Source organism: Gossypium raimondii, chromosome 10 (assembly GCF_025698545.1).
Source record: "Gossypium raimondii isolate GPD5lz chromosome 10, ASM2569854v1, whole genome shotgun sequence".
In the NCBI taxonomy this organism is placed as follows: domain Eukaryota; kingdom Viridiplantae; phylum Streptophyta; class Magnoliopsida; order Malvales; family Malvaceae; genus Gossypium; species Gossypium raimondii.
In genome coordinates this window covers 19,027,417-19,044,405 of record NC_068574.1, presented here as the reverse complement: position 1 = coordinate 19,044,405, position 16,989 = coordinate 19,027,417, and the positions used below count along the sequence as shown (strand labels likewise).

The 16,989-nt window shown below is 33.5% G+C and overlaps 1 protein-coding gene across 1 annotated transcript; it reads left to right on the top strand.

The window, feature by feature from the left end:
* The first annotated feature begins 740 nt into the window (after positions 1–740).
* LOC105778019 (berberine bridge enzyme-like 8) lies at positions 741–2,666 on the top strand. The gene has a single exon (XM_012601567.2). The coding sequence runs from the start codon at positions 835–837 to the stop codon at positions 2,452–2,454; it is 1,620 nt and encodes a 539-aa protein (XP_012457021.1). The 5' UTR covers positions 741–834; the 3' UTR covers positions 2,455–2,666.
* Positions 2,667–16,989: the final 14,323 nt, after the last annotated feature.

Genomic DNA, 16,989 nt, shown 5'->3' with positions numbered 1-16,989 from the left:
TATTGTCCATTCAAATATTTGTGGCTCTAATATCTTATCAACCTATTTTATTTATAAAATAGGTACTTTATTTGGTACAATAATGGCTTTTTTTTTTTTTTATATTGGTTTAACCACCGAACCTTTTTATGATTCTGCAATCAAACTTAACTATTAAAAGCCAATAACTTGGGTTATCTAAATATTAATAAATATATGTTTTAGTTACTAAATTTTAAAAGTTATAAAATTATTATTAACATATTCGAAAGTTTTTATTCAAAAGTTTTTAGTTAAATTATTGGGTTATTTAAGTTTTTTTTAAAGTTCGACTAGCGAGTTTCAAGTAATAATTCAACAAATCAATATGGTAAATCAATACTCATTGACTAGTAAAAGAACATGCCTTAGATCTAAATCAATCTGATGGTCAATGTCGAAGATCAGAGAAGAAAAGTTGTTTGAATTTTGAGTCTTAAATTCGTAACATTTCAAGTTGTTTCATGAAAAAGAACTGAACTATAGAAGAGAAATGGAACGAGAGCTTTTGATTGGTGCAAGCAATATGAATAAAGAAGGTCATACAACAACAATTTTAACAGTCTAATGACTTCAATGAAAACTTTTAAATAGTTCAATGATCATTTTGTAACTTTTTAAAGTTGAATGAACAAAACATAAATTTAAAAGTAGTTTACCTTTCAATTAAATATAAACATGCAAAATCACCAAGGTAGCTAGCTGGCCTTTTATATATAAGATATTGCGGAATGTTGATGAAGCACATGAAGCCTAGCTTTTCAATATTTCATACAATCTTTGCTTAAGCAAAGATAGACATTGATCGAAGCTAGTATGGGGAAATTGAAGGCGGTGGTTGTTGTTACAATGATTTCCACCGCTCTATCTATTCTATGGAGGGCAACGTTACATTTAGAGGATAATGAAAGTTTTGTTCGATGTCTTTTAGATCATTCTCACCCTTCTCATCCCATTTCATCAGCAATCTATACGCCTAAATCCTCCTCCTTTTCATCTGTTTTGGAATCTTACATTAGAAACCTACGATTCAACGAGTCCTCCACACCAAAGCCTTTCCTTATTCTCACTGCACTCCATGAATCCCACATCCAAGCTGCCGTTACTTGCGGTAAAAGCCATGGGGTTCAGATGAAAATTCGAAGTGGAGGCCATGATTACGAGGGCTTATCTTATGTATCTACTCTTCCTTTCTTTCTCCTCGACATGTTCAATCTTCGATGCATAGATGTCGACATAGAAACCGAGACGGCTTGGGTTCAAACAGGAGCCACTCTTGGCGAAGTTTTTTATAGAATCGCGGAGAAGAGCAAAACACATGGGTTCCCAGCTGGTGTTTGCCCCACTGTTGGCGTTGGTGGTCACATTAGTGGAGCTGGTTATGGTAATATGATGAGAAAATATGGTGTGTCTGCTGATAACGTTCTCGATGCTCTTATTATCGATGCTAATGGTAGACTCCTCGATAGACAATCTATGGGTGAAGATCTTTTTTGGGCCATTAGAGGAGGTGGAGGTGCGAGCTTTGCTGTCGTTCTTGCTTATAAAATCAAGTTGGTTCGCGTCCCGGAGACAGTGACAGTGTTTCAGGTTGACAGAACTCTTGAAGAAGATGCTACAGACATTGTAGACCAATGGCAACATGTTGCATATAATCTGCCTCAAGAACTCTTCATCAGACTTATGTTGGATGTAGTAGTAAAAAGCAGTGGTGAAAAGACTTTGAGGGCTTCCTTCGTTTCCCTGTTTCTTGGAGATTCAGAGAGCCTCCTTTCGATCATGAAGGAGAGGTTCCCCAAGTTGGGTTTATCCAAATCTGACTGCATTGAAACAAGCTGGGTTAAATCAGTGCTATTTTGGTCCAACATTCCACTCGAAACAGACATTCAAGTGTTGCTTGATCGAACTCCTCAAACATTGGATTATCTGAAGAGGAAATCAGATTATGTGAGAGAACCAATCCCGAAGGCTGGTTTGGAGTCGCTTTGGAAGAAAATGATGGAGCTGGAAAAGCCTAGAATGTACTTTAATCCTTATGGTGGAAAAATGGCGGAAATTGCAGCAGAAGAAATTCCATTCCCACATAGAGCTGGAAATCTATGGAAGATTCAATATCTGGCGAATTGGAACGAAGCAGGGATTGAAGCAGCAAATCGTTACATAGATTTGACAAGGAGACTCCACGAGTTCATGACTCCTTTTGTGTCAAAGAACCCAAGGCAAGCATTTCTAAACTACAGAGACGCTGATTTGGGAAGCAGCTCCCATGGAAAAGCCTCGTATTCGGAAGCAAGACTTAATGGGATGAAGTGGTTTATGGGTAATTTCGACAGATTAGTGCAGATTAAAACCGAGGTTGATCCTACTAATTTCTTTAGTTATGAACAGAGCATCCCACTTCTCCCGCACCAAGTACATTTGGATGATGATATGTGATTTTGTTTTTTGTTTTTCCTTCGATTAGAGTTACAATTTCACAAAATAAAAATAAAAATTTATGTCATGTTTGACAGATTTTTTGAAGGCCTCTTTTCATCTATGGGATCTTAGGTATAAATAATTTAATTTTTGTTGGTTGGATAAGAAGGAAAATAATTGTGAGCTCACTTGTATTTAAATAAATCATTTATGAATATTGTTTGATATAATTTTGTAAAGTTCACAATATTTTATTTTTACGGCATGTTTTGGGGTATAATTGATTTCCATCATTAATGTCACGGTTCTCAATGTCCAATATTCTAGTATTTTCATTGAGATTTGTGGCAGCGATAATTGTTTAGGGTATGGCTTCTATCCTTACACCGACTTAGCTTTTTGGTAGTTTGTCACACTTTATTAAGCCATATGTGGTCTCTTTGTAATGGCCGGAAATTATCAATACACACTAAAATACAAACACTTAGCGCTAAATGCTTGACTCGGTTAAATCGAGTAAAATAATTTGAGTTAATTAAATTGATAAATCTTAATTTATTATTTTAGTTTGATTTTAAAAATTTTTGAATTGAGTAAAATAAAATAAGATTTGAATCGAATTGAATTGAATAAAGTAAAATTATTTGAATTAAGTTAAAATATTTAAACATATCAAATTAAAATTTTATTACCAATTAATTTCATGTTATAACACATATATCTGAAACCAAATTTATTTAAAATTCTTTCAAAGTAAAATAAGAAGAAAAAATACTAAACTTGAATTGGTAATTTAATTGCTTATACCCTCAAATTTATAATTTTGAAGAAAAAAATTAAAGTTATATATTTTTAGAATTTTTATTTTTTCATATTTATAATTTCTAAAAAATAAATGCACAACTACTTTGATCAAAGTTTCCTTACCTGCCTTTGGAAGGCTTTTTTACCTGTATATTATAAAATAAAATAAAAATACTTAAATGGTATTGTCGAAACCATTTTTTTGAAATTTGAAAAATGGGGATCGGCTTTGAAAATAAAAATAAGGAAATGGGAGTCGCCACCGATCTTTTATTAAGGTGTGATCGGTTCACCATTAAAATTAAATTTTAGGTCTGCGAGATTTAAGAAAATAGGTCCGGGAGTCAGTTACGTACGAGGAAGGGTTAGCACCCTCGTAACGCCCAAAATTGGTACCGAATCGATTGTTTAATGTCTTAATGTCTAAATTTTGAAAAGATTTTAAAATGTGATCCTTTTATCTTGAATTTGAATAAACCGCGGTGAATAATAAGAGGCACTCATTTCGAATAAATTGCCACACTCAGTGAGTTAGGGTGCGACAATTCAATCATCAAAATTAAGCATGTCTTTTTAATTTTTATAATCCGTGTCTTTTGAGAAGGTCATTTGGTCATTTAAGTCTAACGAGAAATCAAAATCCAGTGAGTTAGGGTTCAATTTCTCGAAATTCCTAAACATCAAACATTGCCTTTATTTTAAAATCAGGATAACAGAATGTCACATTCAGTAAGGTAGGATCCAACATCCTGAAATCCTAGATGCTTCGTTTTTAAATTGTACGGTTTTAATAAAATAAGCACATAGCGATCTAAATTCATCGAGAAGAATTGAAACCCAGTAAGTTAGGGTACAATTCTCTCAAGAAATATAAACGCTAGGTTTTTATTGTGAAATAGAATGATTGTTGTGCTTTAAAATAAAACAATTCTTACAAACGAATTATGATAGAAGAGCGAAACATAATGCAAGAGATAAATAGCAGCTTAAACGTACACTAAGGAGCAATTAAGCAAGTAATAGGCAAATACAAACAAGATTAACACCAATAATCTTAATCATTTTAAGCAAATATCAAAATCAATATTCAAAAGCTAAATAAATTTATTACCAAATAATTTTTAAAAGATACTTCAAGATAAAAAGATCCTATATATAAAAGTTCTAAAATATATTACGATGCAAGTTAAGAATAGATTTGAAATAAAATAACCATTGAATAGTTGAATTTGAAATATATTCAAGCGAATTTCATACATATATTAATTTAATAAAAGCAATACATATAAGATAAAAACATTACAGTAATAATACATATATACATAAATATTAAAGTATATAAAGGATTCAAAGTGAGTTCTTTTCTTTTTAAAAATAAAATCAATTTGAAATGAACACATAAACACATCAATAACATTTTAATAGGCATAATAAGGTCAGAATAATGATATACCAAAGAAAAGAATAATTTAATAAGTCATACATAAGAATACTAGCATTAAGAAAAATGTTACATCAAACATGTAGTTCATATATATAAAAAGGGTGAATTTTAAGATATAATATGAAATAAAACATTAAAATACATACAAGTTATATCAAATTTTCATAAAATATATATATTAACAAATGATGAATTAAATAATAAGATGTTACATTTGAAAACAAAAGTTTATAATGAATTTCTAAAAATAATGTCTAATAAATTTAAAATAATATTAATTTGAAATATTAAAATGATACTAAAAATAAACTACGTCAAAATAAAAACTAATTTAATTTTAAATTAAGTTAATAAAAGCTTAGTCGAAATTGAAATGAAATAAAATAAAAAACGAAATAAAAGAAAATAATGGAACAAAATTACATTGAAATTAAAACAAAATTTAATTGGTAGCAAACATAAATAAAAGTAAAAGGAAGATAAAATTTGTAATGGATTAAAACCGAGGACTAAAAGCGCAAATAAACGATAAGTGCAAGGATTCAAATCGATTGATAAAACGACGTCGTTTGTCTTTGGATCGAAATGAAAATAAAATAAAATGTGTGGTACGATTTTAAAACACGAAGAAGAAACGATTTGAAATAAAATCTAATGCGAAGGACTTATTATGCAATAAACCCATGAACAAAAGCACGCGGATCCCGCCTTCGGTCGGGTCACCGCTGGTTGCAAGCCTCTAAACGCGTCGTTTATAACATTCTATAGAGACTAAATTAAACCCTAAAATCAGCAGATGTTTTGATCGTTTTTAAAAAAAAACTAAAGACCTCAATGCTTCCAAGCGCCGCTCCGTCCTTCTGTATCCCCGTCCGATCTTCGACGATGACAAACTGGACAAGGATTCGGCGCCGCGACAAAGGTAATAACCTTTAACTCTTCTTCTGTTTCGTTTTCTTAGGCGGTAAATAAAACAAATCACAGAACTAAAAAACGAAAGAGGAACAGAAAAAAAAAACTCAAAATCACCTTCTCAAATCTGATTTTTTTTCTTTTCTTGATTTTTTTCTGTATTTTAGTGTGAGTAATTAAAAAGAGGAATCCTCAGTACATCAAGAAATAAGGCTTTTATAGCCAAAAAATGAAAAAAAAACTCTATTCTATTTTCTTTTTCTTTTTCTGTTATCCTTATTTTCTCTGCATTTTTTTTGTTGTTTTCTGTTTGCTGCGTTGTTCTTGTTCCATTTGTTACAGGTACGGCCTGGAGGAGGTACGTGTGGACCTGGCGCGGAGGCGCAGCACGCGCGGGGTCTGACTCTGCTGTGGCGCGAGGGCAAAAAAACTGCTGCTGCTGAGGCGCGAGAGTATTTCAGAAACCCTAGGGGTTTTTGGGATTCGGGCCGTTTAGTTTGGCCTTAATTGGGTTCAGGCTGTAGCTGGGTTTAGGCTTGTTGGGCTATTCGGGTCTTAATATTTGGGCTTGAATTTTGGGTTTAATAATTTGGGGTTTAGTGGGTCTGAGTATTTAGTTTGGGCTTTTGGGTTTTATTAAATTTGTAATACTGGACTATATTATTTGGACCATTGGACCTTAAATTATAATTTTATTTATTTGGCTTTTTATTTTTATTTACATGTTTTTTTTATATGCATGTGGGCCGGGCATAAATTGGGTATTACAGGTATATCAGACAGATTATGTACCGAAATGGTACATCCAAGCAAGTGGAGGGTGGTGCATAGGCAGCATCACCCTAAAAATCTAACATGTTTGACTATATATATATATATATATATATATATATAAATAGTAGTGCCTACTTGATAGGCGACACCACATTTGCACCGGAATAGTATAGAACCCGTATTTTTATACGGACGTAGTGCGGGGGTATGGTGCCTACTTGATAGGCAGCACCAGTGACCCCTATTTGATAGGCGGCACCAATACCAAATCCCCCTCATCCTGCTCAATACTAAATGTCTGTTAAAAAAAAAGTAGAACATAAGGAAGAAGAGAGGGAGAAGAAAGAAAGAAAGAAAAGGTATTTTTATTTTTATTGTTATTTTCAAATAGAATAAATTATGATGAGAAAAAAATATTTTGTTAGTATTATATAGTTTGTTTAGTGTTATTTTTTTGTTTTGTTTTAAAGTTATTTTGTTTATTGTGATTTGTTAGATTATAAATGTAAATTTATATTAATTTTAAAGTTATTTTGTTAGTAAGTTTTGTGTTTAGATTAATTATTTGTTTAAGGTTTATTGTGATTTGTTAGGTTATGAATCTTATGTTTTAAAATTTTTAATATATTTGAAAGTTATTTTGTTAGTAACTATTATAAAGTAATTGTTAGTTAGTGATAACAACAGAAAAAAATAAATAAATACTGAAAATCGAAATAAAAATATTTTCTGTCATAGATATTGTTAGAAATGGCAATAAATTTGATATTGCCTCATGAGACAATAACTTCAGCACAAAGGGAGAATGTTGATAAGATGAAGAGAGAATTGCAAGATTACAGAATGAAACCAGAAAAAGACATCGTTCAACACCTTATTACTGTAAATCAAAAGATGCAAAAAATGTTATGGAAGGGTCATGAACTGATTAAAAAGAATAAAGTGCAATACTTAACCCTTAGAGGGACATTAATAGAATGGGAGCATCAAATCATTTTAGACCAACTTTGGAAGATATTGGTACCACGAACCTATTGGAATCTAGTTATATACTTCGTTAAGTTTATAATCTCTTATGGTGCAAGGAAAATAGTGAGACAAAGTGTAGGTTCAGAAAAGTTGACTGGGAAGCAAAATGTGTTTGACATACTATGGATGGATAAATTAGTTGTTAGGAAATTACCAAGAGAATTTCTAAATTCAATACCCATTATAAAGATTGAAGAGGAAGAAGATCCTGAGGAATTTCCAAATTGGATTGTCGAAGATGAATTTGAAGATAATTCAAAATTTAATATAGAGAATTTCCCAGAGGAAGATATAAGATCGGAGATGGAAGAAAACGTAGAAATGAATTTAAGTGGTTAAATGTAAAGATAAATGTTGTTTATGTACAAAATGATAACTGAAAAAGTCTGAACTTATGAATGAAAAAAAATTGCATATTGATATAATTTTGGTCTCTTTTTATTCATTAAACTTTTTATGTAAGTATTTTTTTTGCTGTTAGAAATTGTTTTGAGAATTTTTATTTATTTTTTAACTGATTGAGTATTGAAAATGAATAATCAGTTTTTCGTATGTGTTTATTTCGATGGAATAATCTTAACAACAGCCGTTGGATGTATATTTGAATGTCGCCAACAAATAACAATGTGATTTAATAGAAATGTCTCGTTCGATGATATGAAGGAAAATATTAGCACAAAAATTGTTAAACGTTGTGGGAGAAGGATCTCGAAACTTTTTTACAAGTTTCCAGTTTCGACTGATCCCATCAAATTAGAGGTGAGAAAAACTCGATTCGACTCGAAAAAATCGGAAAGAAATTCAAATTTCAAGTTAAACGAATCGAGTTATTCGAGTTAATCGAAGCAACTCGAATTTTTTTTCGAATTTCGAGTTCGAATCGAGTTGAGTTTTTGAATTCGAATAATTCGAATAATTCGAATAATTCGAATATCAAACTATAATATTTTTCATTTTTACCCTAAACTCCCAAACTTTTTTACTTTTCCCTCAAAACTTTTACTCCTTCCCACTTTCCCCCCAAAACTTTTACTCCCCTCCCCTCCCAACCCCCCAATCTATCCAAAATCCATTTCCCACCAAAATTTTACTCTTCCATTTACTTTTTCTCAAAATTTTACTCCCAAAAACCCTCAAAACCTTTTATTTTCCCCCCAAATTTTTACTCCCTCCCACTTTTCTCCTAAAACTTTTATTCTCTTCCCATCCCACCTCCCATCTACCCCAAACCCTCCCCCTCCAAATTTTTTTAATATTTTCCCTCCAAAATTTTACTCCCCCTATTTACTTTCCCTCAAACTTTTATTCCCAAAACTTTTATTTTCCCCTAAACTTTTACTTCTCACCCTTTACTCTCAAATAAAAATCAAAATTATCCAAAAAAATCACTAAATATAAATAGTAATAATTTTATTTATATATACTATCTATATTATTAAATTAAATTTTAAATTTTAAATTTTAAATTATTTATATTATTGAATTGTTTAGTCATATTGAATATTTATATTAAAATTGAATTCTTAATTATGCCATAAAATATTAGTGTTAAAATTTTATATTGGTATCAATTTCACATTTTATTTTTAAAATAAATTTTATTAAAAATCATATTTTTATATTTAATATATTTTTAATTCCAAAATACATAGTGACAAGAATCAAGATAATTGAAACAACTAAGCAAACAAATAAGCTAACTAGTATATAAAAATTAATAAATAAATTATGAGGTGATGAAAGTTAATAAAAAATTTGATTAAGTTGGACAAATTTTATTACGATGGGTAACAATGGTTATAAGGACCTAAAATTATTTTTTAAAATTTAACTCGAACAAATATATTCGATTCGATTCGATTCGAATTCCATCTCACTCGACTCGATTCGAGAAAACTTCAAATAAAGTTAGGATGATAAAATGAGATTCGAAAACTCGATTAACTCAAAAAATTTTGATTCGATTTGATTCGATTCGATCGAATACTCACCCCTACATCAAATTCATTGAAATAGAACTTGTAGATGATGAAGACGTGGAGATAATGATCGCTTTTTATTGTGGGAATCGGAGTGACCAAAATGCGCCGATTCAGTTATTTGCTGAGTTAGTTGGTATGGAGCCAACTGAAGATCTTACTGTATTAGGTGAAGAACATGGAGCTCAAGAACCGTGTATGGTGGCTCCAATATCGTACGTTGATAGTCAATCGACTATACACAAGATCAATATCGATCTTAATGTTGCACCGGATATTGATGTGGTTGGTGATGATGGATACGATAGTAGTGATCCTTGTGATCACGATGTCGATAATGATAGTGATCCCGATGTGGACAAGATCCCCGATAATATTGACGATGAATACGTGAATGACGATGGAAACATTAATACGTCTTCAGTTGGGAACTAGATTCGACGTATTGTGATACACAATAATCCTGGGGCACACATGTCGCTCATAGACCCTGATGCGGCGCATGTAGCCGAGTTCCCAGAGTACCCTGAAATACTACCTGCTCACTAGCTGGCTGTAGATTCTGATCCTAAGGAGTTGTTCGTAGGCCAGAGATTTGAAAATAAGGAAGAGTGCGTATTTTCTATTAAGCGGTATAACATGAATATATCAGTGGACTACAAAGTCGCAGTGTCTAAACCGACATTATATATTGGGGAGTGTTGGAAGTCTGTAGAAGGCTACAATTGACGGGACAAGCCGCATTTATTCAAAAGTAACATATGTGAAAGATACGAAAATTTGTTGGGCCTCACACATGTACATCAACATGTATGACAGAAGATCATCGAAAACTTGATTCCAATACTATCTGTACGTGTATCATGCCAATGGTGAAGGACATACCGACCATTAAAGTTTTGGTACTGATTACCGAAATACAGGCACGATTCTAATATCGAGTATCATACCGAAAGGCATGGATAGCTAAACAGCCGGCAATAAAGCAGTTGTACGGGGATTTCGATGCGTCGTACAATGAGCTACAGGGATGGATAGCCGTTATGCGGGAGAACATGTCTGGGACTGTCATTGAGTTACAGGCACGACCTTATTACGGCCCGGATAACCAACAACAACCAGGAAAAAGAATTTTCCATCGGATGTTCTAGGCGTTTGATCTATGTGTGTGCGTATTTCCCAATTGTAAGCTGTTTGTGCAAGTAGATGGGACTTGGCTATACAGAAAATATACACAGATCCTACTTCTTGTGATTGCTTAAGACGGGAACAAGAACGTGCTCCCGATAGGATTTGCCATCGTAGATAAAGAGAATATGGAATCGTGGGAATTCTTCCTTACTAACTTGTTGAGGTATGTTATTAGCAACGATAATATTTGCATCATCTTCAATAAAGGGAAAGGATTAATAACTGCTATTAGGCGTTCCGGTGTGCCATGGATATCCATTTACTACATTCGGCAAATCGCGACTAACTTCCATCGAGATTATAAGAATGCAGACTGGCAGAGACAAGTTGTGAGAATGGGTAAAGGATAACCTTATCTTTTCAATATAAGTTTTAATGTTTTAGGGCAGTACTGTAACTTATCTTTTCTTAATAAATACATAGAGCATGAGCTAGAGCCACACATTTTCCACCAAAAAATGACTCAACTTAAGAGTGCCATGGAGGGTCAAACGAACATATCTTTCTGATAGTGGTTGGGTACCACGGAGCCATGGAAATGGGCTCAAAGTTTCGGCAAAGGCTTTTGCTATGATCATATGACTACAAACTTGGCAGAGGGAATCAACTCCGTGTTGTTGAAAACACGACATCTTCCGATTTCATCTATCTTCGCGGTTACATTCTACAGGTTGGCTACCTTGATGCCAATAATGGGTCAACAACAAGTCAACCAGATAGAGGGGCCACGTGTTTGTTGAAGATGTCAGGGATGCAATGTATTTAATCTATACTACAAAGTTTGTTCCAATTTTTAATGTTGCAATTAATTTAATTTATGACCAGAAAGTTTGTTCCAAGTTTTAATATTGCAATTAATCTAATTAAATAAATACAAAGATAGTATTTTTCTTGATTTATATTTTTTTAGAATAAAAAAGTTCAAACTTTGTAATATTTAAATTGCAAGAAACCCCTAAAATTGATGGTTTGATGGTGTGGTCCTAGGGGTATATTTCTGCGAGGGTTGACATTCACGTTGTGTGTGATTGAGGTAATCAACATTCTCTTCAGTCGTAGGTGGTGGTGTACGAAATATAGAAGAAAAATTATATGCCTCGAATGCCATCGATGAACTTGAGCCGAGAGGGGTGCTATAATACGGTGGATACGAACCGAGAGGAGTGCTATACTGCGGTGGTACCAGACTGAAGATATCAAACCTGAAATGATATTCGAGTCTTGACGAGCCCGGGAAATAGTCATTTACCTAAAACACTGGATGATAAGAACTATCCCTGAAATGTGTATGCGACCGCTTGGGCTATAGCTCGGGCTCTGGCTTTTGCTCTGGCTCGGGCTCTAGCTCGTATGCCTCAAATCGATTCATGTGCGGAGGGACTACTGTCGATTGCCCACCAAGTAAATATGGTTTTACAAGACTAGGGGACCATTATATGTACTCTAACGATGCCTCCAAATCGAAAGAAATATCCATCTGAGGTCTCCGTTCCATCCGATTATGCCACACTATAATATATTTCTGGTGAACAACTGTAACACCCCTAACCTGAATCCGTGGCAGGAATAGAGTTACAGACCATTCCCGGAGTTTACAGAGTAATTAATCATACATTTTATATAATATAACATTCATATCATAAATGAATCGAAATCATACATATTGTCCATGATACGAGCCCTCAGTGCCCAAAATACACATTAGAAACAAGTCGGGACTAGATTGAGTACTCAAACAATTTTTCAGAAAATTTTGAAATTTTTTCAAAGTTGCAGAGGATACACAACCGTGTGGCCAGGCCGTGTGACTCACATGGTCAGGAGACACGTCCGTGTCTCAGGGACGCAATGGTTGCAAATTGTCGGATAACGAGGTCGATAAATGTAGAAATATATTCACGACGTCTTGAAACGTTTCAAGTTATAGAGACCATCAGTCGTCGACCCGGTATACCACCTAGGTCCTATGGAGTTTATCTCCGAAACAAACGGTGCGATTGTAAGAGGTTCCGAACACTTCATTATCCATGTGCGCATGTCGTGGCAGCATGTGCTAAAGTCTCGCTCAATATTGAACAATTTATCGATGATGTGTACACCCTCGAGCGCACATTGCATGTCTAGAAGAATAAGTTTCCCGTCTTGCCTGACATGTTTATGTGGGAGGTGCCTCCGACGACTTTCGAGTTTGTCCCAGACAAAAGGTCGCGTGGGAATCCGAAAGGTCGTCCGCAATTATCCAAAATCTGTAATGAAATGGAAATTAGGGAGAAATTCGAAGGTAAGTGTTGTGGATTATGCAGATTAGCTGGTCATAATTGGAGTAAATACCCGCAGCGAAACTACCATATTGGACAATTGTCACGATTGGGTAGGAATTGAGTTTATGTAATCCAATGTACCTAATTTATATTACAAAGTTTGTTTCAAGTTTTAATGTTGTAATGTATTTAATTTATATTATAGAGTTTGTTCCAAGTTATAATGTTGTAATGTATTTAACTTATATTACAAAGTTTGTTCCAAGTTTTAATGTTGTAATGTATTTAATTTATACTACAAAGTTTGTTCCAAGTTTTAATGTTGCAATTAATCTAATTTATGACCACAAAATTTGTTCCAAGTTTTAATATTGCAATTAATCTAATTAAATAAATACAAAGATTATATTTTTCTTGATTTATATTTTTTAAGAATAAAAAAGTACAAACTTTGTAATATTTAAATTGCAAGAAACCCCTAAAATTGATGGTTTAATGGTTTGGTCCTAGGGGTATATTTCTGCGGGGGTCGACGTTCACGTTGTGGGTGATTGAGGCAATCGACATACTCTTCAGTCGCAGGTGGGGGTGTGCGAAACATAAAAGAAAATATATATGCCCAGAAACTCCATCGATGAACTTGAGCCGGAAGGAGTGCTGTAATGCGGTGAATACGGACTGAGAGGGGTGCTATACTGCGGTGGTACCGGACTAAAGATATCAAACCCGAAATTATATTCGAGTCCTGACGAGCCCGGGAAATAGTCATTGACCTATAACTCTGGATGATAAGAACTATCCCAAAAATGTGTATGCGACCACTTGGGCTATAGCTCGGGCTCTGGCTCAGGCTCTAGCTCGTATGCCCCAAATTGATGCATGTGCGGGGGGACTACAGTTGATTGCCCACCAAGTAAATATGGTTTTCCCAGACTAGAGAATCATTATATGTACTCTAACGATGCTTCCAAATCGAAAGAAATATCCATCTAAGGTCTCCGCGTCATCCGATTATGCCACACTACAATATATTTCTGTTGAACAACTGTAACACCCCAAACCTGAATCCGTCGCAAGAACAGGATTACAGACCATTATTGGAGTTTACAGATCAATTAATCATACATTTCATATAATATAACATTCATATCGAAAATGAATCGAAATCATACATATTGTCCATTATACGAGCCCTCAGTGCCCAAAATACACGTTAGAAACAAGTCGGGACTAGATTGGGTACTTAAAGAAATTTTCAAAAAATTTTGAATTTTTTTCAAAGTTGCAGAGGATACACGGCCGTGTTGCCAGGCCGTGTAACTCACACGGTCAAGAGACACGTCCGTGTCTCAAGCCGTGTGGGCATTCGAAATAGGGACACTTAGCCGTGTCCCAACCTGTGTCCATACCCGTGTAACTCTCTGACTTGGGCCACATGGCCAAGTTACACACCTGTGTGCTAGGCCATGTTGAGCATATTGACATACGCAATTTTAAAGATATAGGAGACACACGGTTGTGTAACCTGGCCGTGTGTCACACACAACTAAGACACACGCCTATGTCTCTGCTCGTGTGGACAAAAATAGGCAATTTTTAAGCCAGATTTCTCACCCAGTTTGGTACCAACCTAAACACAAAAATTTGCATATCAATAAACCATAACAAGACATTCAAATCAAGATAAAATCAAGTCTTAAATATAAAATATCACCACATACAACCAACTATCCAAACTCACCTAAATGACCAAATACATATATGCATATTCAAACCACATTTTAGTTTCTTTCATTCTACCACATCAATCACACATCAAACATGATAATGCCACTTATATATATGCATCAAAATATACCAAACTCAAGCCATATAAGTGACTAATCTCAACAAAACAATTATATGCCAACATTGGCCAAATTAACCTATACATGCCATTATAACTGGAATTAATTTGCTGAAAGTACCAAAAGTGCCGATGGATAGTGTGAAGTAGCTCTGAACAGCTTCCAACTCGTACGAGCTTCCGAATTACTATAAAATATGGAAAATAACACAAAGTAAGCATTTAAGCTTAGTAAGTTTGTATAATTCAGAATTTAACTTACCATTTATTCATATTTAAGGTAAGCATACAAATATATCCAAACCAGCCAAAAGCCTAAACACATATCATCAACATGTTAGCCATGTAAATAATATATAGGATCCAACACACATGGATGAATTCATCAAGTAATCACATTTCACGAATTTCGTGTATATATCAGTAATAGGTTATATCAAATTCATATAATTTCATAACAGAACTATGCCCGTTAAACCATTTAAAATATCGTTGGATGCACGGGTAGTACACATGAAGTGTACTAAAATGTAAACCGTCAATTTATATATATGTATGCTCATACGAGCTGTAAACGGGAAGCTCTTCTGAGCTAAATAACAGAAAGCTTATGTAAGCTGAATAACGGGAAATTCATGCGAGCTGAGTATCGGGAAGCTCATTAGAGCTGTGGTGAGTCTGCAACACATGCAAGATCCCAACCAAATCGGTAACCCTAATGACATGTCATTTGTATCCTACAAATTTCATAAGGTTCACACGAGACTCGATAATCATCGAATATGAAATCGGTATTTATTCATGGTAATTGTACAATTCACAAAAAAAAATCAATTTAACACATATAAATGTATAATTTATTTACACAAACTTACCATGACAAATGTACGTAGATACGAAGGCGACTAATTTGATATTTTTCCTTTATCTCGATCTAACTCCGTACTAGGTCTATCAAGATCTATACGAATGAATTTAACTCAATTTTATATAATTCATATTCAATTTAGTCCAGCACATATTGTATCAGCCCGTTTTCAGTGCTATCGAAACAGTGGTTTTGAGACCACAAATTTGAGTCTAAAAAGAAAATTATTTTAACATTATTTCATAGTCTGCATTATGATTGAAATATCATATAAAAAATTTGTAAAGAAATTTTACCAATTACATGTTTAATTTAATAGAAAGGACCAAATGCATAAAGTTTAAAAGTTGGATTCTAGTTGCTATAGGTATCAAATAGCTATAGAACTAAAAATTTGAGGTCCTTATATGGTAAATAGACCAATTAGTGGAGTTAGTAGATAAGTTTGATGATTCATAATTGGAAATTTAAGAAAAGGAAAGGACTAAATTGGAAAGAGAAATAATTATAGATGATAAAATTTAATATCATCTTATTTCATCCTCTTTCCCAAATCAAAATATATGGAAACCCTAGCTATGGAATTTGTGTTTTGAGCAAACTTATTTGGCTCAATTAGGTTTGTTTTCTTGTCCCGTTTTTAGTAATTTTTTCTAATATCGTAATAACTTAATCTATCTATCTTGGGGATTAATTTGTAAATTTATCAAAGTGTTAGGGTTTTTCCTTGGCTGAGTATGTATGAGTTATGAACTTTTATGGTATAAAATGAAAGGTTGTTGATAGATAAACAACTTTTGTAAATGGAATTTTGATGAAATTATGATTTAGGGACTAAATTGAAAAAATATAAAATTCATGGAAAAATTCTAAATTTTGTGAAATACATGGGCTGCTATTGTTACATGAGAAAATCGAATAGGCTTGGAATATGGATTAAATTGTATGAATTTCATTTTTCGAGCCTAGGGATAAAATTGTAATTAATTAAAAGTATAGGGGCAAAATGGTAATTTTTCCTAAGCTATGAATTGGATTGAATTGAGTATGAGTTGTATTAAATTAATGTTAAATGCATTCGTATAGATTCGGATAGACCAAATACGAAGTTAGATCAAGGAAAAGAAAAAGTCTCGGATTAGTATATTTTACATACACGAACTATTATCGAGGTAAGTTCATGTAACTAAATTGTATATTTATATGATTGAATGGAATGTTGTGTATGTGAATTGTGTAATTGCCATGTATGAAAATAAATCACATATCCGCAATTGTCCGACAAATATTAAGTCCCGTTTGAATAAATGAGCATCGATGGATACAGGGTTCCCGAATTGGTTGTGGTCCTGCATGTGTTGCGGGCACATCACAGCTCAAAAGAGTGTACCGTTATTAGCTCCCATGAGCTTCTTATTATATGGTTATTGCGTGCTTCCCGTTAA